Genomic DNA, 25,099 nt, shown 5'->3' on the forward strand with positions numbered 1-25,099 from the left:
AAAAATGCATTTTAGATTGTTTTCAGTTGATTAGACTTCTATTTTCATGGAAATTTTGAAGTTTTTTGGAAAAATATTATTTTTTGCCCCTTGATTTTTCAGGCCAATTTTGAAGAGGGAGGGGGGGGGGCGACATTAACATTGAAAAGTAATTGCAACGGCCTTATTTAGGACATTTAAAATGTTATGCTTGAATTAAAAAATGCTTGTTCAATATAAACATTCACTAAACCACATGAATAAATAAATAAATGCTTGTTTTGGAAGATAAACTGAGCAACTATCTGCACACGTCATATGCGCCAATCCATTCCGCTCGGCGGCGCATATCCCAGGAATTAATCATTTTAAGATTTTTGTTTTTTTTTTGTATTTTTTATTTGCTTATATGCATCAAATTCGAGTCCTGCGACCCCATTTTAGTCCAACATGAAAAATTGATTGCCGTTTTGGCTGCCATCTTGGATTTAAAAATTCTAAATTACTTTAGCGTAGTTTGGGGATCATACTTGAGCTCGACAATCAAAAATAGGACAACGAAAAATCTTTTATTTTTCGTTATTCGAAGATTTGACTGTCCGAAGTGAAATTTTTCAGAGGCTTTCGGCTAATCGAGTCCGGACTGTATATAGAATCTTTTTCTTGAGAACGGAAATGCTGATGAATTTGTGTCTTTTTCAAAGTTGATAGATAAGGCAGTTCAGGCAAAAAATAGGTACACTCTAAACGAGAATACCCATTTCTTTTTAAAAAAAAAATGATCAGCGCAAAAACAATATTTAAAAAAAAATGTGTTTTAAAGGGTCAAAATAGCTAATTTTTGATGACCAAGGGAAAAAATGTTTGAAAACTTTTTGGCTAAAAGAACTACGAATTTCACCGTTTTCAAGGTTTTTTTTTCAACAGTGCTCATGATTTTTATATTCAAGACTTACGTTTAAAAAGAGCTTGAACTTTAAAATTATGCCATTTTTAAATGTTAATTTTTTGTCGGAAAGATCATAAAACTTCACGAATGTTTAATTTTTTACATTGAAAATAACAAAAAATAGTTGCTGTTCGAAAACATACATTTTCAAACCTGCATCTAAATATCAAGTGATTTTTTTTTCAACCGGTTTTCAAAGTATTCAAAATACTATGATTTAACAAATATGGCAGCATTGCCAAATGCTGTATCTATTTTGATTCTTTAAAAATATGAAATTCAAAAATGTTGTTAATTTTTTATTCATTTAAGTTTGTTTAAACATATTTTCAATTTAAGTGAATTTTCTATGTACAGCACCGTCAAAAGATTTTTTCACAAAAAATATTTTTCTTCAAAACTTAGATTTTTTGAAAACTGCTAAGGCCGATGCAAATATTTTTCAAAGTTTTTGTCCCTCGGCTCTGGCCGCGGTCGAGGGGGGGGGGGGTTAGGGGGGTACGTGAATAAAAAAATATTAATATTGAAATAACAAGCTATAGTTTCAACATTTGCATGGAAAAAGAGTTTTAAAATGCATTTTACACTAGTTCAGTTGTTTAGCAATCATTAGTTTCCAAAAATGCAAGATTTGACGAAAACAAAAAAACATTTTGCAATAATAAATCGAAAATTTTCAAAAATTCAAAAGATTTTTAAATTAACCCAAACATGCTTAAAATGATTCTAAACGCAGGGCAATGCATTTTAAATTGATTTCAGCTGATTGCAGTTAAATTTCCATTGAAACAAAAACTTTAAATAAAATTTGTTCCGGCCTTATTGAAAACCAACTGTACTAGTGTATAATGGCTTTTTAAAAAAAAAAAACTATACTTTGAAAAATATTTGCAACGGCTCAGTACAAAAAAAAACAAACCGATCTTTATTTGTAAAATTGCTCAACTTGATGAAAGGTGATACAAAATACTATAAATTTTATTCCTTTTACCTTTTTGCCTTTCTTACAAAAGAAAGGTTTAAGGTTTGCTTTTGGAAAAACGCTTTTTTCAGAAATCTAAAAAACATCGTGCACGGCGAGGATTCGTCCCAGGAAAAAATCCTATTACTAAATTGAAGGTTTAGATGCGCTCTTTCGATTGAATTTTGGCCCGAAACCCGGAACTCAAAGTCTGATTTTTGAGAGCTCTTTTTCTGAAATACATGGCCGATGTCTGTATCCGCTCTTAAAAATTTGTGTCTTCCATCACTGGAAAACCGCTCGTAAAACCCACAATTTTTATAAGTCTGATCTGTAGCCGTGGGGTCGGAGACGAACATTTTATTTTTCGATTCACAATTTTCGACCCGTAAATGTGGTCAAAGCCATTTTTAGAGGTATTTTTTGGACTATTTTACAGATAACACTATCAAATTTAAAGAATTCAGTGTCAAACAAAAAGCCATTCGAAAACATGCGCCATAAACTGTTTGGGCCCAAAATTTGAAGCTTTTCCAAAATGTATTTCGAGAGATATAGCGATATTATTGTTTTTCGTCTTATTTTTACCCTATTTTTTCCTATTAAATTTTTGGATTTATACAAAATCATATACTGAATATCAAATTTGAAGTCCCGGCTCGTTCTCGCTCGACAAGTCGTCAAGTCGAAGCTTCAACGCCAGCGCTTTTACGCTTGCGCGTTTTACGCTGCGCGTGAAAGTGTTCTTTCTGGCTTCTCATAATTGATCGACAAAGTGCAATAGCGATACATATTTTTTTAAGTTAATCATAGACTAACATTATAGACTGAGTACCCTTTATTTTTTTTCTAATAATGTCAATCCAATATGTTTTTCTTAATTAAATTTAAATGTCTTGCGACAAATAATGTACTTCTGAAATTTAAAAAAAATGGCATTTGAGGTTTAGCCTTAAAAGATTCGAAGCTTTAGGTAAAATTCTCACTGGATGGTATCATTATGTTTTTGAAAAAATAATTGCACCAATATATTTCTCGGAGTTTCATCATTTTGTAAGAAAGGCTCTATTTCACCTCTGGTGATATTAAATCGGGTTTTAAATAAAGAATACCTCAGGTAATTATTTTACCTTACTGCGAAATTAAATAATAATAATTATGTTTAAATAATTTTTCTTCCTTTCGGAAAGTTTCATCAAATTACATTATTTTGAAGAAATACATTTCTAAACTATTGATTTACATAACTGTCACCTCACACGACACAAATATTGGCCACCGCAACCGGAGGCATTCCTGGCCGAATTGCCACATTCCGCCAAAACTGGCCAGCCAGCGACATGTTGGTTGGGCAAGCGAAATTTACACCTCACTAGTGCCGAGTTCTGCGGCAACCACAGAACGATACAATTGCAATTGCAAAACTGGTGGTTGGAATTTCGCTGCAAAGGTATTGATTTAAATTTCAGTGTGCACAGTGGGAAAAACGTGTTTCGTAAATAAACAAAAAAAGATAAATATTTTCGAAATTTATAACAGTGCTATCAGCAGATGACATAACAAACGCAAATTTGCAGTCGATTGGGGAGCGCTCAATGGCGAATTCCAGGAAATACCACAACTAAAGCTGTAATTTAGTGCTGTTGGTATAACATCTACCCATTTTGGAATGCTGACGATAATTTATGGGCCAATTTAGATTAGCATAGTTTGACAGTTGTTGCGTGGAAATTTCTACTCCAGTTGGTATGGCAACACTGCACCTAGAATTAAAGGATCCTGCAACTTTTGGATTTGCTTTGTAAAAGGCTTAGGAGTTTAATTTGGGCCGTATTTTGCCAAACAATGGAACTTAATTTTCGTTGCACACAAAGAAAGCTATTTATATTAACAGCTTCTGGGGCGCACACTTGCTGGAAACAATGAGCTGCGATGAAACATTATTGCATGGCTTGCAATCTATGAAAAATCACAGACAAATAGATCTCTTTATAACTTTTGACTGCTCCTGATGCTCCGTATGACTTCAGTATTGTAAACAGTGACTTCGCGAAAATGAAGATTTATCGAAAAAAAATTGCTATTAAATTTATCCATCAGAAAGATTTTCATTATACCGATAATTTCACCGGAGTACCGGGAACCGGTCCCAAAGTGGCCAGATCGGTCCAAGAGTGGTTTTGGGGATCATAGATGAGGTTGATTTTGAAAATGATGAATTTTGACACCCATATTGCCATGATAAAAATAGTTTTATTTCTGACCGTCCCTTGACCGGTTCCCCCGGGGTAGGGAACCTGCCCGCTCAATCCGGAACATCCCCGGTGGTTCAAAATCCATGGTCAGTACTGTCTGTTGGTAGAACAAAGATCGTGACATGAAAAATTGTGTTTTTTCCAAGATTTCTATTAAAAAATAGTGCGGGACCCAAAAATTGCCATTTTTGACCCTGTTTGACCCAGTGACCCACCGGAATATCTCCGGCCACCGGAACATTTCCGGGTTCTGCGGGCCATTTTCGGAAAAAAGACATTCTAACGAGTCCAACTAATAAAGAAGTATGCAAATTTGTTGAGTTTTCGCTGAGTTATGGCCATTTTAGTGATTCCAGTTTCACCCAGGCCTATACGGGTTAATACTCAATTAGGTGTATAAGTGATGGAAGCTGAGTGGCGGCTTCGTTTTTGTTAAGAATTATTGGGCGACACTTAGTTTACGTCGTAGAAACTATTTTTTTTTGTTTTACTGTTATTTTCAATTTAATAAATTTGACAATATTATTTAAAATAAGATTTAATTTTCTAAAACTTTTGTATTTTTTACAATTTCTTATCTGTTTATCTGTGATTCTATGCTCTGCACGAAACTTTTCCACTTTCCCTGTTACGGCGGCCCCAAAAAGGAAACCAACCCAGAAAGGAACATGTGCTCTTGTTCTGGTTGAACAACTATCTGGATCGCAAAATTTGCTTTATAACTTTTCATCACTTTTTCTGTCTCTTTTGTTTCATCAGAAGGTAGGAGAACTATACCCTTTTTAAGCCTATTTATATTATAGGCCTATCAGCACTTTGATCATGAATTACAGCTTTCATAAAGTGTTTTTGACTGTTCCAAAGTAAAAAATAGCTCAAATAAAAGTGAGCAAGCAACTCTCCAATGTTGACACATCTGAAAATGTTGATTTAAAAGCAGAAAACGGCAAAAGTGATGAGAATTGGTCGAACGGCTTAGAGTGATTAAAAAGGGTTTATTTCCCCTATTGTACGTAATATTTCATCCCGCTACAAAGCTTCTTTTCTGGAAAATTTCCATACTATTCATGGTGCATCTCTTTTTGGCATGTTAACAACCAGCATTCTTTTATATCATCGAAATAATCAAATAAGGAGACATGAAAAAAACTACGGTTTATCTAAATTTTATTTCACATATCATCCATGTAATTTTATAAGATTTTTCTTATCAACCTTTTAAACGAACTCAATACAAATATTTTTATCGGTGCTCTTCAAAGTTGATGAAAAGCTCACTTAACGGCGCTGGGGCCACCCATTTTTCCGCATAAATAGTGGTAATTTTCCAATTAAAAGCAGCCACTTCGGGGGGTGCAGCTGAGCCCGTTGCCGTCGTAACCCACCTGGCAGGGTCCGCACACGGTCGCACCGGTGGGGGTGTCCGTGCAGGATGCACCGCTGGAAGAAATAGTAGAATAACACAAAGGTGATGAATCCAGTTTTAATTAGGTGATTAATTGGAGAAAACATAGAGAGTTCATTGTGGGATGGGTTTGGAAGTAGGATAAAAATAGGTTTTTTTATTTATAGAGGTGATTGAGAAATTAATCGCGATGATAGGTTTTTACAAATTTTGCAACATTTCTGGAAAAATGCTAGTAAATAAAATGCATTTTTTTGAACTTTCTGTTTTTTTAGGAGCACCCTTTCAAAATTTGCGAAATTAAACTTTGAATTTTTAATAAAAATAGAAGTTGAATCAACTGAAAACAGTTTGAAAAACCAAATACCAAAAGTTATTCTAAACGCAATGGAATGCATTTTAAATTAATTTATTAAAATGAGAATTTAATAGCACAAATTTTTTGTCGAATCTACTTCATCATTTTGTAAAAAAGGCTCTATTTCAGCTATTGGTGATATTAAATCGAGGTTTTCATTAAAATGTTAATACCATCGCCATTGTAATTTAATTTTTTTTTCAGATATTTGCCCTCTCTCTTCGACTTTGGTCAGAGTCGATGGACATAAACTTCAAAAAATATTTGCAATGGGCTAAATATACAGAACAAAAAAGAAAAGTCGTCAAAATAACCTTAGGCGTCATCCATAAAGTATGTCACGCTAAAATCGGCCAAAATCAACCCCCCCTCCCCCCTATGTCACACTTTGTCACGCTGGCTCCAACCCCCCTTCGAAAAGTACGTCACATTCTGTAGACTCCCCCCCCCCCCATATTGATTTTATTAATAATTATTACATTATTTATTTTTTTTCATAAAAACCTATTACAGGATTTATAAATAGGGTTATTCATAAATTCGTAGTTCAATCGAGAAAGTTTTTAATTTTACAGGTTGTGTTTAGATTTTTATTTTTATTTTGTTGAACGTGTAGTGATAGAAATCACCATCAACAGTTTTTTGAAAATCTAATGATTGAAGCATATTTAATCTATCATCGAAAACTCTGTTTCTTAAAGCCTTGTGTTGTGTTTAAATTATGAGTAAATTTCATAAAAAAATAACTTTTTTTTAGACATATTCTTTGACTGAATTTTCAGTATTCAGGAAATAGTCTAGCGTGACGTCACGGTCTCACGGACCCCCCCTCTCCCCCTTGTCACACTTTGTCACGCTTGCGACCACCCCCCCTCCCCCCCTAGAGCGTGACGTACTTTATGGATGACGCCTTATGAACACGGAAAATATTTAAAAAAAACTTTGAATGGACATATAATTCATGATTTTTGCTATTAAAAAAAGATGTAGAATAGTTATTACGGTAAATAAAATGGATTGAATTTAAAAAAAAGAAGATACAGTGGCTTTTAAATTAAAAATATTGAAAAAATAGATTTTTGTGGTTTTCGGCAATTTCTATGTGACAGCCTTGATTTATTAGTCTCGAAAATATTTTTACCGGAAAGCTCGTCCAATTTCCCATAAGTTTGTCTTTAAAAGCTTTTAAATTTCACTCGTTTTTATTTTAACGTAAGCTTATTTACAATCCAGGTTTTGATCCACACTGAAAAAAAAACTTTTCAGTTATGAGAAATGTAACTAAGCTTATATCTGTAAGCCTATACATCCAATTCAAATGCTGTTAAAGGAAAACTTATAGGAAATTGAACGAACTTTCCGATAAAAATATTTTCGAGACTGAAAAATCAAATCTGTCATACAAAAATTGCAAAAAACCGCCAAAAAACCATTTTTTTCAAAAAAAATATTTTTAAAGCCACTGTATCTTCACAAGGATCGGACAAGGGACAATGGTCAATATGGAGATTTTTATGAAAAATTGTCTGGAAAATCGATTTCCACCACCAAATTTTGAAAATTTTCACGTTTAGACCACTTAAAAAAAAAAAAAACAGTTTTACTGAATGATTTTTTTTTTTTTTTAGGAGGGACATACCATCTTGCATTTTTCGATAGTCTTTTTGTAACATCTTTGGCTATTTCCTCAAAAATTTTGAACGAAAAAAAATCGTGACATCACCTTTAAATTTAACTTTTAAACCTAAACATTGAAAAATCTCATGAACGTGGCGTGTATTTTTCTTTCAGTGTATTTTTTCAGAAAGCCCGTCCAATTTCCTACGACCATTTTTTGGTGTGATGCAACGGCTCTGAGTTACAATATTTTTTAAATTACAAAATACAAAAATATTTAAATAACTTACGCCCTTCTCAAATGTCATTTTTGAGAACAATTGGCTCCATATCGACAAAAATGGCTTATATAGGCATAAGATAACATGTCCTAAAAGTGTCATTGAAATCAGAGAGGGTCGGGTATAAAAGTATCAGAAAAAATCCTGATTTGAGCTCGAATTGCTCTACAACAATTTGAGTGTTATTCACTAGAATTTTCAAGCTATTCTTTTTGTATTTTTTTTATTTTATTCAAATATTGCCATCAAAATTTAAAAAAATAGACGCAAAATCAAATTTGCAACTAAAATTGAATTTAGATATTTTACACCGTTTTTTAGAGCCAGGAAAATTTGCCACAATTCTATTTATTTTATTGACTTTTATGATTTGACTGCTGGTTGCTGAGATAAGGTCTTTTGTGCTCTTTTCTATACAAATAAATTTAGAATCAAGAGTAACCTTTTGAAACTGCTCTTTATAGAAAAAAAATTCGATTACAAATATGACTTTTTTTACACGATTTTTTTAATTTTTTTTTGACAATTTTAGAGTTTTAAAAAAAAAAAAAATATTCATAACTCCTGTACCAGATTTTGCAAAGTCCTGGAGTCTAGTTTGTTAAAACATATTAAATAGAAATCCTAAAAAAACTTTTTTGTTATTAATTTTTTTAAATGAAAAGAAAAATAAAATTAATAATAATATTAATAGATAATAAAAAACCGTGCATTTATTTTATTTGATCAGTCCGAACCATAACATAAAACTTTTCTGAAGACACCTAATCGATCAGAAAATCCTGTCTCAAAATAAAATTTGAATATTCCCATGCCCAGCCTTGCATGGTAAAACTAATGATGCAAAATAGACAAAATTTCAACCGAAATAAAATGTACTAAATTGAATTAGACGTGAAAAATGCAAAATTCTTGAAAAATAATTTTTACTCTTTTACTCCCAGCCCGTGTTCCTTTTCCTCTTGGAAAAAAATCTGGTTTGCTGGATATAAACAAACTTAACCCTTGAGTTTCTATTCGTTGAAAACGTTGCGTAATCCACCTTTAGGTGGTTGGTGCCTTCCTCTCATTTATAGAGTGATTACAATCCCCTAAAGTGTCCACATGATTTAAGGATCTCCCCTAACGTGATCGCAGTAGCTAAGAGGTCCTAATAAAAATAAGTGACGAGTAAAAAACAATAGACTTCCTACAGACTTTTTGTCAAGATTATACAGACACCGCCTTTCAGGAAAATGGCATCCCTCTACAAGGCTTTTTTCGTGGATATCAGACCATTTGAGGTTATGTAAATTCCGTAAATTCAGACCATTTTTTAAACTGCTTGTAATTTAAGATAGGTAAGTCAGATCTTGAAAATTCTTAATCCACAAGAAAGGTCTTCTCATATGCTTTCTAAAAATATATAACATGTGAGGGTTTCATGTAAAAACCACCCTTTTTACCATAATTTTAATTTAATATGAAACAGTTTTTTTAACATAACTTTTTAAATACATGATAAAACTGCATGAATTTAAATAGCAACTTAGGGGACGTTAAGACGGATCGATTAAAACCATTCCGGCCAAAATCGGTTGAGCCTGTGACAAGATATTCCAGTGACATTGATTTGGTACACATGTCTACATACAGCCAAACACACAGACATTTGCTCAGCTGGTGATTCTGAGTCAATATGTACAAATGAAGGTAGGTCTAGGAGGTCTAACTAAAAAGTTCGTTTTTCGAGTGATTTTATAGCCTTTCCTCAGTAAAGTGAGGAAGGCAAAAATGTATTTTAAAAACATTAATTTCATAAAAACGTTCATTGGAATTTTTCGTTCACGACAGAACCATCGCAACGCAACACGATTCCATTGAATTCGGAAAGCTTAAAATGCACCAGTGAGCAAGTTTTATGGTTTTTAGTATTTATTGCAGCTGAAATAAAATATTCCACCGCCCACCATGAAACACTACCAATTCAAAATTTTGCATTTCACCCTCCATCAGCAGCCGTCGAATTAAATACCATGGCAATGATAATTTCGCGTTTCAGAATTGTTCGATGCCGAAGCCTTTTCCCGGGAAAATCGCCCAGTCCAAATGCTTCATTTAACATAACAAACATCCACATCCAGGAAGGATTGGTATCCTTCCTCTTCCCAGTAAGCCCCAACAAATTGATATTTGATTCTCAATTAAACACAGGGAGGGTACGTTTCCCGGTGCCATACCCTCCAACAATGTTTGCCAAAATGCCAAAAATAGCTTTTCGTACACATCAATCTTAATTTCAAAAATATTTACTTTGTTTCTTTAACCTGAAAAATTGACAAGATCTTAAATATTTTTTTTGCATTTCAAGAATCTAATTTAAAAAAATGTACCAAAAATCACGGATTGTTTTTAACAGTGCAACAGTGGCTTACCTGGCACACGGGTTGTCTGCACACTTCCGGCCGTCGGTGATTGGGCTGCTCGTTCCGGACTCGCACCGGTCACATTTGTCCATCAGATTGCGTAAATATTGGATCTCCTTCTCCATTGCGGTGGCCACTGGTTGTGGGGAGAAAGGGGTGAGGGGAAGGGAAAAGTAAGATATGTTTGCTATGAGTGGGTGGGAGAAATGTTTGCAAATTTTATCAACGCAAAATTAACAACACTGGCAAATAGATGAAATTTGTTTTGGGACGAATCGACCGTTGGTGACTTAAGCTTTTAACGGTACACATCAACCAGAGCTATTGCACCAAGATTTTTGTAATCGACTTTTAAATATCTTCAAAACTACGGGAACTATCGATATGAGTTTTTATTCATCTCTAACCTTTTTATTCCTCGATTTTCAAAAAAATATTTTTTTTTCAGTTTATGATGAGAAAATGTTCCTGAGCAGTGCTGTTAAACGTTAATTGACGTTAACGCGTCCGTTAATCGTTAAAATTAACGTGAACGCGAATGGAGCCTACGTTGATCTTAACGTGAACGTGAACGGAGCACGTTAATTAACGTCGTTAATTAACGCGTTGATTAACGCGTTAATCCCCAACTTTGAGGGCCTGTATCTTCTAATCGATAACATCTAGCGGGTTACTTCCAGTTGCATTTTACGGGCATTAACTGTGACTATGAGTTCCCGGTGAGGTAATTTGTCCAAAGTGGCCACCGGTTCCGGCAACCCGGAACATCCGTCAAGCATGTTTTTTCAAAGATTTTGCCATTCAATCGACATTTGAGCCAATGTTATGAAACGTTTGTAGTACATAGGTATTAGGATGTAACAAAAATGACTTTTTGGCGGGCATTCAGGAGTTTGTTCCGGTGGGCATACTGAGCACAAATCCCAAATATGAGCTTGATTGGACGTAACAGGCGCTGGCGCTCCGCCCTTCAATTTTAAATAGGATTTAACCCGTAAAAAAAGATTTTTTCAAAAATGTAATTTTTTGAGGCATTTTGGCCACTGAAGCGTTTACCAAAAATATCACTGACATGTAGGTCAGATCTTTGCGCATCTTTTGGTATATATAACATTGAAGTTTGGAGCACCCTGGAGCTCGGTACAGACCTTCAAAGTTTGACATTTTTTCGAAAAATCGGTCCCAGCAAAATCAAATGGCGTCTCGGGCGTCGCAAGGCGCGACGCATATCTTTTTTGCCGGGGCCGGTTTTTCGAAAAAATGCCAAACTTTGAAGGTCTGTACCGAGCTCCAGGGTGCTCCAAACTTCAATGTTATATATACCAAAAGATGCGCAAGGATCTGACCTACATGTCAGTGATGTTTTTGGTAAACGCTTCAGTGGCCAAAATGCCTCAAAAAATTACATTTTAAAAAACATCTTTTTTTACAGGCTAAATCCCATTTCAAATTGAAGGGCGGAGCGCCAGCTCCTGTTACGTCCAATCAAGCTCATATTTGGGATTTGGGCTCAGTATGCCCACCGAAACAAACCCCTGAATGCCCGCCAAAAAGTCATTTTTGTTACATCCTAATAGGTATACTGAACGTGGATCAGTTCACGGTATTTGTGGCAACTCCGGAACCGATTCCATGGTACCACGCAAATGGTTCCGATGATTGTGATATTCAGAAGTCGACCTGTTGCTTATCAAACTTCGTGAAATTAAAATCATTAATTATGTATTTTCATGCCGGTGTCTTTTGACCCGATCGGACCACTCTGGAACCGGTTACCGATGGCACCGGAGGAAGTGTACTGAGTATAAAAAAGTCCTTCCATGTGACATATCAAACTTCACGAAATTAAAAATTATCAAACTTCTTTATTTTGAATGGGGACATGAGTTATACACTCTTCTATCAATAACATGAAGTTTGATATGTCGCAAGAGTATGGTTTCAGGAATTTGGTCAAGGAGGCAAAAATACATCTTAAAAATACTCTCCATTCAAAATCAAGAAGTTTGATCCGTCGCACGACTAGTTTATACTGTTTCCTAATGCGGTTCTGGATGTAGCCACCGGAGATCGTTGGAACCGGTTCCGATGGATCCTCTGGGTGGCAGTGCGTGGCCGAATGGTTACGCTGTCCGCTTTGTAAGCGGATGATTCTGGGTTCGATTCCCATCTGCTCCAACCTTCCATCGGATGAGGAAGTAAAATGTCGGTCCCGGCCTTGGTTGTTCGGCCGTTAAGTCATTCCAGGTGTAGGAGTCGTCTCCATGCCATAAGTACAAACAACACACCAAACCAAGCCTACTCCGGTGGAATCGCTGGCGGCGGTTGGACTCGCAATCCAAAGGTCGTCAGTTCAAACACTGGGGTGGAAGGTTCCTTGGAGTAGAAAGAGGTTTGGGTGCTCTCCCCATTCAAGCCTTCGGACTCCTAGGTTCGAGTAGAAACTTGCAATAGAGACCACAAAAGACCCGGGAGTGGTTAATGTGGATGGTTTGATTTTTTTGGGTCCTCTGGTATTTAATATTATCCTAGGATTGTTTTGCATGACTATTCATGGTAAAAGAAAGCGTATCAGTTCACAATTGGATGAATCAGATTCATTTTCCAAAAATCCGGATCTTCCGGTGGCCTGTACTCCGGCCACCGGTCCGTGCAGTGCGATTTTTTATCGGATTATTGTTCCTGGTGCAAATACGAAGCATTTGGTGTATAGCAATCGATGGTTTGCGCGAAATCATGTTGTGGTAATTTTTAGGGCCCTTTTTTCCCACTGTGCAACGGTGGGCTGGATGACGGATCCGAATATAGTTTTAATACATTTAAGTGAGATCCGGCCTAAAAAAGTACATAAATATCACTTAAGTGGTCATAACTCCAGACTGGGTTGCCAGATCTCTGATGTTTTGGACTCGTTGGAAAAGTCTTGTGATTACTTAACCAACGGTGGGTTGGATTATGGATCCGGGCAGAGTTTTAATACATTTAAGTGAGATCTCCCAAGTGGCATTTGGCAACATGATAAATTTGACTAAGTCCAGTTTTTGTTTTGTTTTGCTGTAGAAACATATAAATGACATTATAGCAACCATATGTTGCAATGTTGCAAACGTTTCGAATCGAAAACAACTTTGCAACAATCCATTTCGTTTTGTAATCGAAACATATTGAAAACTTATTGGTTCCATTGTTGCAACATGTGACTTAGCCCGATTTGTGTGCTAAGAATAATATCGAAATCAAAAATCCTTAGATACAGTTCAGCCCAACAATTTGCTCTTTCATCAATTCATCCGTGGCTCAGTGGTAGAGGCAAGGTGTGATGATCTGAAGGTACCAGTCCAGAATCCCGACAGGGGCACTTAATTTTTTTTGTTTAGATAGATTTTTTTTGTTTCGCGCAAATTAAACGACAACATAATGGCAACAATATGACAACACAACAAACTACTTTACCGACATATTTAGACAAACAAATTGTTTCTGGAACTTCATCGTAACAAAGTTGAAACAAGCGGCTAAATGTTGCAAACACAAAATTTTCGTGCGCTTTTTAGGGCACCACGAGTGTTCTAGCTATGTTGTGATAGCACATTTTGGGTGTTACGAAATAGTTGCATTTGAGGATCCGCAACAAAAAATGTTACTTGGGCTGGCCTCAAAAAAGTGCATAAATATCACTTAAGTGGTCATAACTCGAGACAGGGTTGCCAGATCTTCAACGTTTTGGACTCGTTGGAAAGGTCTTGTGATTACCTAACCAACGATGTATAACATGACTAAATTTGAATCGATTTCCGGTCACTTATCCAACATCCGGATAAATACAAAAACACATTTTTATACATAACTTTTGAACTACAAAATACAATCGAAACTTTATAAAAATCAATAGGTACGTATGGGACCTTAAACCAAATCGAATGAAACTGGTTTGACCAAAATCGGTTCAGCAAGTGCTGAGAAAACTCAGTGAGAATTTTGGTCACATACACACACACACAGACACAGGCCCGTATCCAGGATTCTTCAATGGGGGGTGTTTCACCCCATAAGGCGTTAGGGGTGTATGTGTGTTATAGGGAGGGCGTATACAGTCAACAAATGCGTACCAAACAAAAACGTGAATTTGCTTTATATATTGTAGCAGTAATGCTAAAAAAATACCTAAACATCAATAAGTTCATGAAAATATTGTTATTCTTGCATATATTATTGATGTGATATCTGGAGCAACATTTGAAAGGGGCGGTACGACATTGCTCTTACTGCCTTTCGTCCCATTTAAACGCGTGTAATCAAAGGCCGTAAGCGCAATGTCGTACCGCCCCTTTCAAATGTTGCTCCAGATATATGTGATAGAAAATATTGAAATAACGTTATTGAATCCTTGATAGTTTAGATTGTTTTGTTTTCAATAATTTTTTTTCTCTTCTGTAATTTGTTTTGCCCCTAAATTTTTGGAGAAAATTTTACAGGAGGGCATTTTTTATCTATACACAGCTTAAGCCAGATTGGTAACGAACTCGAGCATCTCAAGCCAAATCAATTCAAAATGGAAATCAACTTGTTTTATCTATGCGTTTTGGTTTTCGCCGTTTTTTTTAATTTTTCAAACATATCATGAGCTTATAGTTTGTGTTTTAAGGAACAAGTTTGCCGAAGACATCAGCGAGATTTGCTTTGGCACAAACAATAATCCCTTAGTTTGATTTTAGTTTGAAAAAAAAAAATTAGGCGATGTAGATGTTTTCAGCAAAGTTGTTCTTTAAAACCCAAACTATAAGCTCATAAAGTTTTTGGAAAATCAAAATCAACAAAAAGTTTTCGTACCAAACTTACCAGATTTCTAGCTTTCTTTGAAAGAACACAAACCTCAAAGCTGACGGATTTTTTTTTCTTGACAAATGTAACATACCAACCAACAACTTTTATTTTCAATCCTCGGTCATATCACACAATAACATTTTTAAACATTTTCGAATCAATCACATTTCAGAGAACAGTTTGTAGATAAAAAAGATAATATCGTCAAAAAACATTGATTTGTCCGTACAAGTTTCCATAGAAGTTTGACAGCTGCCCATGCAATTGCTTACGAGGCCATTTCACGCCACTCGAAATTGACTTTTTCTGAACATGCCTAAAATGTAGCGGAGCTGTTTATCCTATCGAAACAATCCAAAATCCAAAAAATCCCTTCTATTTGGCACCGCCCCAAAGTTTTACGATTTTCATCTATTTTTTAAAATTAGTTTTCAAATGGCCATGTCGTGGATACAAAAAAGCAAAAATCGACTGCTGTTTTTAAGAAACGCTGAATTATATGGCGTCATCAAATTTTTTATTCGAATCGAACTTAACTTGTTAGGGCAAGTTGAAATCTCTTGAGAATTTCAAATTTATAAGCTTAAAGTAGCAGAATTTACCTACATCCATCCCTGCATCATTTATTCTAATTGCTCAAAATGCTGCCATGTTTAATATTAATCAAAATGATGACGCTGAATAGAGAATTTGCAGCAAAGCTAAAAGACACATGTCGCCACCTATGAACAAATAGCGTAAACCTATGATTTTTTGAAAAAATGTGTTTTTTCCTTCAGATTCAACATTTTTACAAAACTTATGCCGGATTCGAATGAGAAAAATTATTTCCAACAGTTTGGTGTATAACTTTCCAATATTTGTTTGATTTTACTATGAGAAAATTGTAAATTTAGTAAAAGATAGTAATTTGAACTATTTGGCAAGAAAGTCTGTCAAAAATCAATAAAAATTGTTGAATATACGTTAACACACTTGTTATCAACTATATAACTATTTATTTCATTGATATATATCGGGAAACTCATTTTTTCGTGTTCCAAAACATGTTTTTTTAAAGAAAAAGGTCACAAATTTTTGCGCGCCCAAAAATTGATGTTCATTATTTTAAAGCAAAAAATTTTTCTCGTCTTTTGCAACCAGTTTCATTAAGATTGATGCAGGGAATCATGAGAAATAAGCGATTTTGTTCTTCAATTCAGCAGAAAGGAATACGATTTTTGGCAAGTAACCTCATTTTGGCGCCACCTATATTTGAAACACAGTCGCGCTGCAAAACCTCAATTGAATTAGCGTCATTTTTTTTTTTAAATTGCAGTCGAATATTCGTTGTCGAATATATAATTTTTTTCCAAAATATATGACAATGTTTTTTTTAACTGGCGAAAATCGTAAAACTTTGGGGCAGTGCCAAAAAATAGAAGGTTTTTTTATGTTTCGATATGATAAACAGTTTCGCCAAATTTCAGCAGGATCAGAAATAGTAGTTTATGCAACAAGTTGCAAAAAGAGGATTTTTTCAGCACTAGTCGTACATTTATCCAACGAGGTTTACCGAGTTTGATAAATACGAAGAGTGCTGAAAAAATCAAGTTTTGCAACGAGTTCCATACAAAATTTTTTGCAAGTCCCAAAGACACCCATTGAGTGAAATTTTAAGTCAAATTTTCATGTATTTTGCCAATAAATCGTTTAAATCAAAAAAAGTTGAAAAGTCTTACTTTTCAGCATTTATTTTGAAAAGTGTTGCTATTCGATTCTGTTATTTTTGGCACAGAAAAGTAGGCTATTTCGTCGTTCATGAATGACAGGAAAAGAAAGTAGTTTCACGACGGAATTGCAAAATAGTAGTTTATGCAACAAGTTGCAAAAACAGGATTTTTTCAGCACGAGTCGTACATTTATCCAACGAGGTTCACCGAGTTGGATAAATACGACGAGTGCTGAAAAAATCAAGTTTGCAACGAGTTCCATACAACATTTTTTGCAATTCCGAAAAACACCCATTGAGTGAAATTTTAAGTCAAATTTTCATGTATTTTGTCAATAAATCGTTTAAATCCTAAAAATGTTGAAAAGTTTAACTTTTCGAAACAAGTGCTGAAAAGTTCAACTTTTCAGCATCGATTACAGTGCTGAAAAGTAGAACTTTTCAGCATTTGTTTTTAAAAGGGTTACTATTCGATTCTGTTATTTTTGGTACAGATAAGAAGGCTGTTTCGTCGTTCAAGAATGACAGGAAAAGTAAGTAGTTTCACGACGGAATGGCAAAAATGTAGATTTCGAATTTATACTTTTTTGTTTCCAGTTGGGGAGAAATGACCCTATATATAAAAAAAACTTTGGCGTACATAGTCAAAGTTGGATTTGGATCTGGCTAATAACGATCTAAGATTTTACTAACAAAATCAAGGAGGGCCTATCCAGTTCGTCAAAGGCTTTATAATAAAAATAGCTGGCCGATTTTAGTGCGATTTCGATTTTTCGAGATTATAATGAGGCCCTATTAAGCTAAACTTCAGTTTTTTTCAAGGCGTCAGCGATCAAAGCTTTTTGCCTTTCTTACAAAAGAAAGGTTTAAGGTTTGCTTTGGGAAAAACGCTTTTCTCAGAAATCTTAAAAAAAATCGTGCACGGCGAGGGATCGTCCCAGTGTTGGTATTTATCGCGCTCTCGCGAGAAAAATTTCTCTCTCTCGAGTTCTCGCCGCGAGTCTCGAGCTGCCGAGAGAAACTCACCGATTTCCCGTGCTCTCCTCCGTTCGCGAACGGGCTTTCTCGCGAGCCAGAATTGCCCGTTCGCGAGAAGTTGAACGTGTCAGAAACGAAAAAAAAAACAACACAACGATTGAAGTTACACCTCTATACCATCGCCTGATTCGTATTCAGAAGCCAAATAAACAAATTGCTAGCTTTGGACGAACGGCTAGCACGAGGCGCTCGCGAGCGCTCGCGGCGAGAGCGAGAACGCGAACGAAAATGCGAGCGCGAGCGAGAAGAGAAAAGTAATACAAGTTCTCTTCCTCGCTCGCGAGTGAGAAATGCTTTCCTTCTTCTCGCTCGAATTCCAACACTGGATATAGCCATATTAGTGTTTTTAGTCTTATTTTTACTCTATTTTTTCCTATTACATTTTTGGTTTTATACGGAATCATAAACTGAACATCAAATTTGAAGTCCCGGCTCGTTCTCGCTCAAAAGATCGACAAGTCGTCAAGTCGAAGCATAAACGCCAGCACATTTGCGCGTGAAGGTGTTCTTTCTGGCTTCTCATAATAGATCGACAAAGTGCAATATCGATACATATTTTTTAAGTTAATCATAGACTAACATTAAAGACTGAGTACCCTTTATTTTTTTTCTAATAATGTCAATCAAATAAGTTTTTCTTAATTAAATATAATTAGGACCCATAATGTACCTCTGAAAAAAAAATGCATTCGAGGTTTAGTCTAAAAAGATTCGAAGCTTTAGGTCAAATTCTCACTGGGTGGTATCATTATGTTTCTGAAAACTTAATTGCACCAATATATTTTTCGGAAATTCATCATTTTGTAAGAAAGGCTCTATTTCACCTCTGGTGATATTAAATCGGGTTTTTTATATTTTCTTGAGGGCGTATTTAGTGACAGTTGAATTTTTTTTTCAAGCCGTCAACGATCAGAGTTTTTTTAAATATTTTCTCGAGGGCGTATTAAGTGCAAGTTTTTTTGCAAGGCGTCAACGATCAAAGTTTTTTTTTGAATAATTTCTTGAGGGCGTATTTAGTGAAAAAAAAAATTCAAGGTGTCAACGATCTAAGTTTTTTTTTCAAAAATTTTTATGAAGGCGTATTAAGCGAGAGTTTAGTTTTTTTTTCAAGGCGTCAGCGATCAAAGCTTTTTTTATATTTTCTTGAGGGCGTATTTAGTGACAGTTGAATTTTTTTCAAGCCGTCAACGATCAAAGTTTTTTTTTATATTTTCTTGAGGGCGTATTTAGTGCAAGTTTTTTTGCAAGGCGTCAACGATCAAAGTTTTTTTTAATAATTTCTTGAGGGCGTATTTAGTGAAAAAAATTTCAAGGCGTCAACGATCAAAGTTTTTTGTTTTAATATTTTGGGGGCGTATTTAGTGACAGTTAAATTTTTTTTCAAGCCGTCAACGATCAATGTTTTTTTTTAATATTTTCTTGAGTGGAAGTTTTTTTGCAAGGCGTCAACGATCAATGTTTTTTTTTAATAATTTCTTGAGGGCGTATTAAGCGAGAGTTTAGTTTTTTTTTTTTCAAGGCGTCAGCGATCAAAGCTTTTTATATATTTTCTTGAGGGCGTATTTAGTGACAGTTGAATTTTTTTTCAAGCCGTCAACGATCAAAGTTTTTTTTTATATTTTCTTGAGGGCGTATTTAGTGCAAGTTTTTTTTGCAAGCGTCAACGATCAAAGTTTTTTAAAATAATTTCTTGAGGGCGTATTTAGTGAGAAGAAAATTTCAAGGCGTCAACGATCAAAGTTTTTATTTAATATTTTGGGGGCGTATTTATCGACAGTTCAATTTTTTTTTCAAGCCGTCAACGATCAAAGTTTTTTTTTAAATATTTTCTTGAGGGCGTATTTAGTGGAAGTTTTTTTGCAAGGTGTCAATGATCAAAGTTTTTTTTTAATAATTTCTTGAGGGCGTATTAAGCGAGAGTTTAGTTTTTTTTTCAAGGCGTCAGCGATCAAAGTTTTTTTTTTAATATTTTGGGGGCGTATTTAGTGACAGTTGATTTTTTTTTTCAAGCCGTCAGCGATCAAAGCTTTTTTTTAATAATTTATTGAGGGCGTATTTAGTAAAAAAAAAACATTTTAAAGGTGTCAACGATCAAAGTTTTTTTTTAATTATTTTAATGAAGGTGTATTAAGCGAGAGTTTAGTTTTTTTCAAGGCGTCAGCGATCAAAGCTTTTTTTTATTTTCTTGAGGGCGTATTTAGTGACAGTTGAATTTTTTTTCAAGCCGTCAACGATCAAAGTTTTTTTTTTAAATATTTTCTTGAGGGCGTATTGAGTGGAAGTTTTTTTGCAAGGCGTCAACGATCAAAGTTTTTTTTTAAATAATTTCTTGAGGGCGTATTAAGCGAGAGTTTAGTTTTTTTTCAAGGCGTCAGCGATCGAAGCTTTTTTTATATTTTCTTGAGGGCGTATTTAGTGACAGTTGAATTTTTTTTCAAGCCGTCAACGATCAAAGTTTTTTTTTAAATATTTTCTTGAGGGCGTATTGAGTGGAAGTTTTTTTGCAAGGCGTCAACGATCAAAGTTTTTTTTTAAATAATTTCTTGAGGGCGTATTAAGCGAGAGTTTAGTTTTTTTTCAAGGCGTCAGCGATCAAAGTTTTTTTTTATATTTTGGGGGCGTATTTAGTGACAGTTGATTTTTTTTTTCAAGCCGTCAGCGATCAAAGTTTTTTTTTTAATAATTTATTGAGGGCGTATTTAGTGAAAAGAAACATTTTCAAGGCGTCAACGATCAAAGTTTTTTTTTAATTATTTTAATGAAGGTGTATTAAGCGAGAGTTTAGTTTTTTTCAAGGCGTCAGCGATCAAAGCTTTTTTTTATTTTCTTGAGGGCGTATTTAGTGACAGTTGAATTTTTTTTCAAGCCGTCAACGATCAAAGTTTTTTTTTAAATATTTTCTTGAGGGCGTATTGAGTGGAAGTTTTTTTGCAAGGCGTCAACGATCAAAGTTTTTTTTTAAATAATTTCTTGAGGGCGTATTAAGCGAGAGTTTAGTTTTTTTTTCAAGGCGTCAGCGATCAAAGTTTTTTTTTTATATTTTGGGGGCGTATTTAGTGACAGTTGATTTTTTTTTCAAGCCGTCAGCGATCAAAGTTTTTTTTTAATAATTTATTGAGGGCGTATTTAGTGAAAAGAAACATTTTCAAGGCGTCAACGATCAAAGTTTTTTTTTAATTATTTTAATGAAGGCGTATTAAGCGAGAGTTCAGTTTTTTTCAAGGCGTCAGCGATCAAAGCTTTTTTTTATATTTTCTTGAGGGCGTATTTAGTGACAGTTGAATTTTTTTCAAGGCGTCAACGATCAAAGTTGGTTTTAAATATTTTCTTGAGGGCGTATTTAGTGGAAGTTTTTTTGCAAGGCGTCAACGATCAAAGTTTTTTTTAAATAATTTCTTGAGGGCGTATTTAGTGAAAGTTTTTTTTCAAGGCGTCAACGATCAAAGCTTTTTTTTATATATTTTCTTGAGGGCGTATTTAGTAACAGTTGATTTTTTGTCAAGCCGTCAACGATCAAAGTTTTTTTTTAATATTTTGTTGAGGGCCTATTTTGTGAATGTTTTTTTTTTTCAAGGCGTCAACAATCAAAGTTTTTTTTAATTATTTTATGTTGGTAAATACGCCTTTATAAAATAATTAAGAGTATAGTTTTGTTTCAAGGCGTCAACGAAACATTTTTTTTTCAAAATATATTCTTGAGGGCGTATTTAGTGCAAGTTGAGTTATTTTCAAGGCGTCATTGATAAAAGATTTTTTTAAATATTTTATTGAGGGCGTATTTAGTAAAAGTTGAGTTTTTTCAAGGGGTCAGCGATCAAAGTTTTTTTTTAATTATTTTTATGAAGGCGTACTAAGCGAGACTTTAGTTTTTCTCAAGGCGTCAACGATCAAAGCTTTTTTTTATATATTTTCTTGGGGGCGTATTTAGTGACAGTTGATTTTTTTTTCAAGCCGTCAACCATCAAAGTTTTTTTTTCAAATATTTTTTTGAGGGCGTATTTAGTGAAAGTTTTTGTTTTATTATTTTATGTAGGTAAATACGCCTTTATAAAATAATTAAGAGTATAGTTTTGCTTGAAGGCGTCAACGATACAAGTTTTTTCAAAATATATTCTTGAGGGCGTATTTTGTGCAAGTTGAGTTTTTTTTCAAGCCTTCAAGGCGTCAATGATAAAAGATTTTTTAAATTATTTTTATGAAGGCGTATTAAGTGAGACTTTAGTTTTTCTCAAGGCGTCAACGTTCAAAGTTTTTTTTTTAATTTTCTTGAGGGCGTATTTAATGAAAGTTAGGTTTTTTTTTGCAAATATTTTCAGGAGGGCGTATTTAGTAAAAGTTTAGTTTTTCTCTTGGCGTCAACGAACATAGTTATTTTAAATATTTTTAGAAGGGCGTGTTTTGTGAAAGTGGAGTTTTTTCTCAGCGTCAAATGTTTTTATGAGGGCGTATATACTGAGAGTTGAGTTTTCACTTGATGGCGTATCTAGTGAGAGAGTTTTTCCCTGGTTGTCAAACTATGATAGTCATAAAAAATGGTGGCCCTTCGGGCCGTGTCTTAGTCGGGGCGTTAGGGGTGTAAGCCATTTTTTTTCCATGGGGGGTGTTGAACACCCATAACACCCCCCTTAGATACGGCCCTGCACAGACATAGGTATACATGAAGGTGGGTCTACGAGCTTTCTGTGAAAAGTTCATTTTTAGAGCAGGATTATAGCCTTACCTCAGTGAGGAAAGCAACATGACCCTTCTGGGTTTATGTAGATTCACAAAGTACATTAAATTTCCCTCAAAATGACATGTTTCAAATTTTTTTTACAGTGGAGTAACGGAAAATGGCAGCGTTTTTAAAACCTTATTAGTGTTTTTTTTCGATGAAAAATACGTTTTTTTCGGAATTCTGAGTACGCCATCAAATCGGACAATTTTACATAAAAGTCCCTTTAGCACCAAATTTCTATCTCATCACCGTTTCAGGCTAAAAATTATTGAAAAACAACTCTTTTTTAGCATGTTTAAAAATGAAAGGGGTCGTACCACCCCTCCGTCACAAGATAATAAAACGGACCTCGGATTCGTGATCAGGGACAAAAGTTACCCCCTAGGACAAAGTTTCAGTCAAATCGAAGAGGGGTCGGGGCAACTTTTTCCGATTTCGTGTGAGTTGGAAGAGAATTACCCATATATTACGTAATTTTAATTTGCCAGTTTATTCTCCAACCACTGTTTAATTAAACATTTCTTCAAAATCTTACACTTCAACCTTCCTCTGTCCGTTTATTTACTCACATCGACACTTGTCCGGCGGAAATCCGTACTCGTCGTTCTCGGGGTTTTCCTGGAAGGTGGTCGCCTCGGCAAAGTACTGATCCCGGGAATCGCCGAAGCAGCCCGGCTGCGGACTCCGGAAGTGATTGACGGCCAGGGCTAGCGCCGGCAGCATAACCGCCAGGGCAAAAAGGTGGCGTGGAGCCATTCTTTTTGTGCAAAAAGTTAAGGGGGAAGCGAATTCCGCAGAACTTGTTACAGAAGCAGCTCTCCGACTTTGACTGAACTCTGCGCTGCTGAAGCTTCGAAGTCGTCAGGAAATTTCATCGACTTTCTGCCGAGCTCGCGAACGATATTAGCAGGAAATGATAAGCGAGTTCTCGTTCTGGTGTGACCAGCGAAATGTGTGTGTGTGTGTGTGCAGCGTATGTGTGAATTATGGTACTTTGTTATGGACGCTTGAAATATGAGCTGGCACTTTTGTCCGATGTTCTACTCGGTTGTAAAAATTGACCAGATTTGGAGGATATCGATGTTGGCTGGTGAGGGGGCAGCACGATACGAAATTTTGCAACGTGTACTGTGAGTTATCGACAAGCACGTTCGAGAGTTGTGGGCAAGGGAAATATTTCATTTTAATTTTGGGAATTCCCAATGATCCATGGCTTTTGAACTAAATTTGTGCGCTTGTTACGAGCATGACGTGGAAGATTATTAATTGAATTTCAAGTTAAATTGAGTCAGATGAAAACGATAGCCAAAATATCAGAAAATATGTAAGAACAACAAACAACAAACAACAAACAACAAACAACAAACAACAAACAACAAACAACAAACAACAAACAACAAACAACAAACAACAAACAACAAACAACAAACAACAAACAACAAACAACAAACAACAAGAGAGACAAGAGAGACAAGAGAGACAAGAGAGACAAGAGAGACAAGAGAGACAAGAGAGACAAGAGAGACAAGAGAGACAAGAGAGACAAGAGAGACAAGAGAGACAAGAGAGACAAGAGAGACAAGAGAGACAAGAGAGACAAGAGAGACAAGAGAGACAAGAGAGACAAGAGAGACAAGAGAGACAAGAGAGACAAGAGAGACAAGAGAGACAAGAGAGACAAGAGAGACAAGAGAGACAAGAGAGACAAGAGAGACAAGAGAGACAAGAGAGACAAGAGAGACAAGAGAGACAAGAGAGACAAGAGAGACAAGAGAGACAAGAGAGACAAGAGAGACAAGAGAGACAAGAGAGACAAGAGAGACAAGAGAGACAAGAGAGACAAGAGAGACAAGAGAGACAAGAGAATCCAACTTAGATTTACTGAATCGAAAAAAAAGAAGAAGAAGAAAACAAGGGAATTCAACTTAAATGTACTGAATCGATAATCCTTTGTAAGATTTCTTGATAATTCCATGTTTATTGGCGACAAACGCTGTTTTATTACCAAAAAAAACTGTTTATTCATGAAAACCTCTTAAAAAATAATATATTTTACCTCAAATTGTCGCAATCCAACCCGTTTTTTGTTCGTTCCATGAGATGGGTAAACATGGCAAATCGCATGACTCCAAAGTCTCCTCGCACTAAGTTCTAGTGTCCCTTTTCTTTAATCTCACTGAACGATATCGATTGGAGGGCGGGGGTGCAGGACGATGCTCCGGCTGCTTTTTTATTGACAGTAAAAGGATTTATTGACTATCCCACGCTTTAGCTGCTGATTCTATTTCTTCTGGGAGCAAAGGAAGGGAGTCTGTAGAAAGGAGACGAAATCTTGCTTTCAACTGTCAAACTGGACTTCAAAACGAGCAGCAAGACCGTGAGAAATAAGGTTGAAAGCCCCTTAAAAAATATTTTGTTTAAAATTTCAAAATAAAATAAGAAAAAAAAAGATTTATTTCCTTTTTGTAATAATCTTGATAACTTTGACAGTTCTCCGTTCCCATTGTATTTCTTTTCCATCAACCCCCTTATCAAAAGGTGCTGATACGATCACTACTGTTGCTAAAGGGATTTTAAATTACCGCTTTGTTATTGTTAG

General features: G+C 35.2%; 2 protein-coding genes across 3 annotated transcripts in view; one reads left to right on the forward strand and one right to left on the reverse strand.

Annotated features, from left to right (window-relative positions):
• The window catches only part of LOC120419264 (G-protein coupled receptor moody), a 278,652-nt gene that overhangs the window by 70,757 nt on the left and 182,796 nt on the right, over positions 1-25,099 (forward strand). The gene's annotated exons all lie outside the window — the stretch shown is intronic.
• Positions 5,295-23,386, reverse strand: LOC120419266 (thrombospondin-4-like). 2 transcript variants are annotated; one of them, XM_039581924.2, is made up of 3 exons: positions 23,070-23,339; positions 10,220-10,346; positions 5,295-5,584 (listed from the first exon to the last, which is right to left on the reverse strand). In XM_039581924.2, exons 1-3 carry the CDS (start codon positions 23,254-23,256, stop codon positions 5,476-5,478), a joined length of 423 nt encoding a protein of 140 aa, XP_039437858.1. In that variant the 5' UTR covers positions 23,257-23,339; the 3' UTR covers positions 5,295-5,475. The 2 variants fall into 2 exon arrangements, with proteins under 2 accessions (XP_039437858.1, XP_039437859.1); XM_039581925.2 differs by lacking the exon at positions 10,220-10,346 and having other exon boundaries at positions 23,070-23,386.

The sequence above is a fragment of the Culex pipiens genome, chromosome 1 (genome assembly GCF_016801865.2).
Source record: "Culex pipiens pallens isolate TS chromosome 1, TS_CPP_V2, whole genome shotgun sequence".
NCBI classification, from domain to species: Eukaryota; Metazoa; Arthropoda; class Insecta; order Diptera; family Culicidae; genus Culex; species Culex pipiens.

Excerpts from the sequence above, each read along its gene's own strand:
- LOC120419266 (XM_039581924.2), bottom strand. The coding sequence starts at position 23,256 with ATGGCTCCACGCCACCTTTTTGCCCTGGCGGTTATGCTGCCGGCGCTA. Across the intron at positions 10,347-23,069 it reads TCCGCCGGACAAGTGTCGAT|TGGCCACCGCAATGGAGAAG; the intron begins GTGAGTAAATAA and ends CCCCACAACCAG. Across the intron at positions 5,585-10,219 it reads GCAGACAACCCGTGTGCCAG|CGGTGCATCCTGCACGGACA; the intron begins GTAAGCCACTGT and ends TATTTCTTCCAG.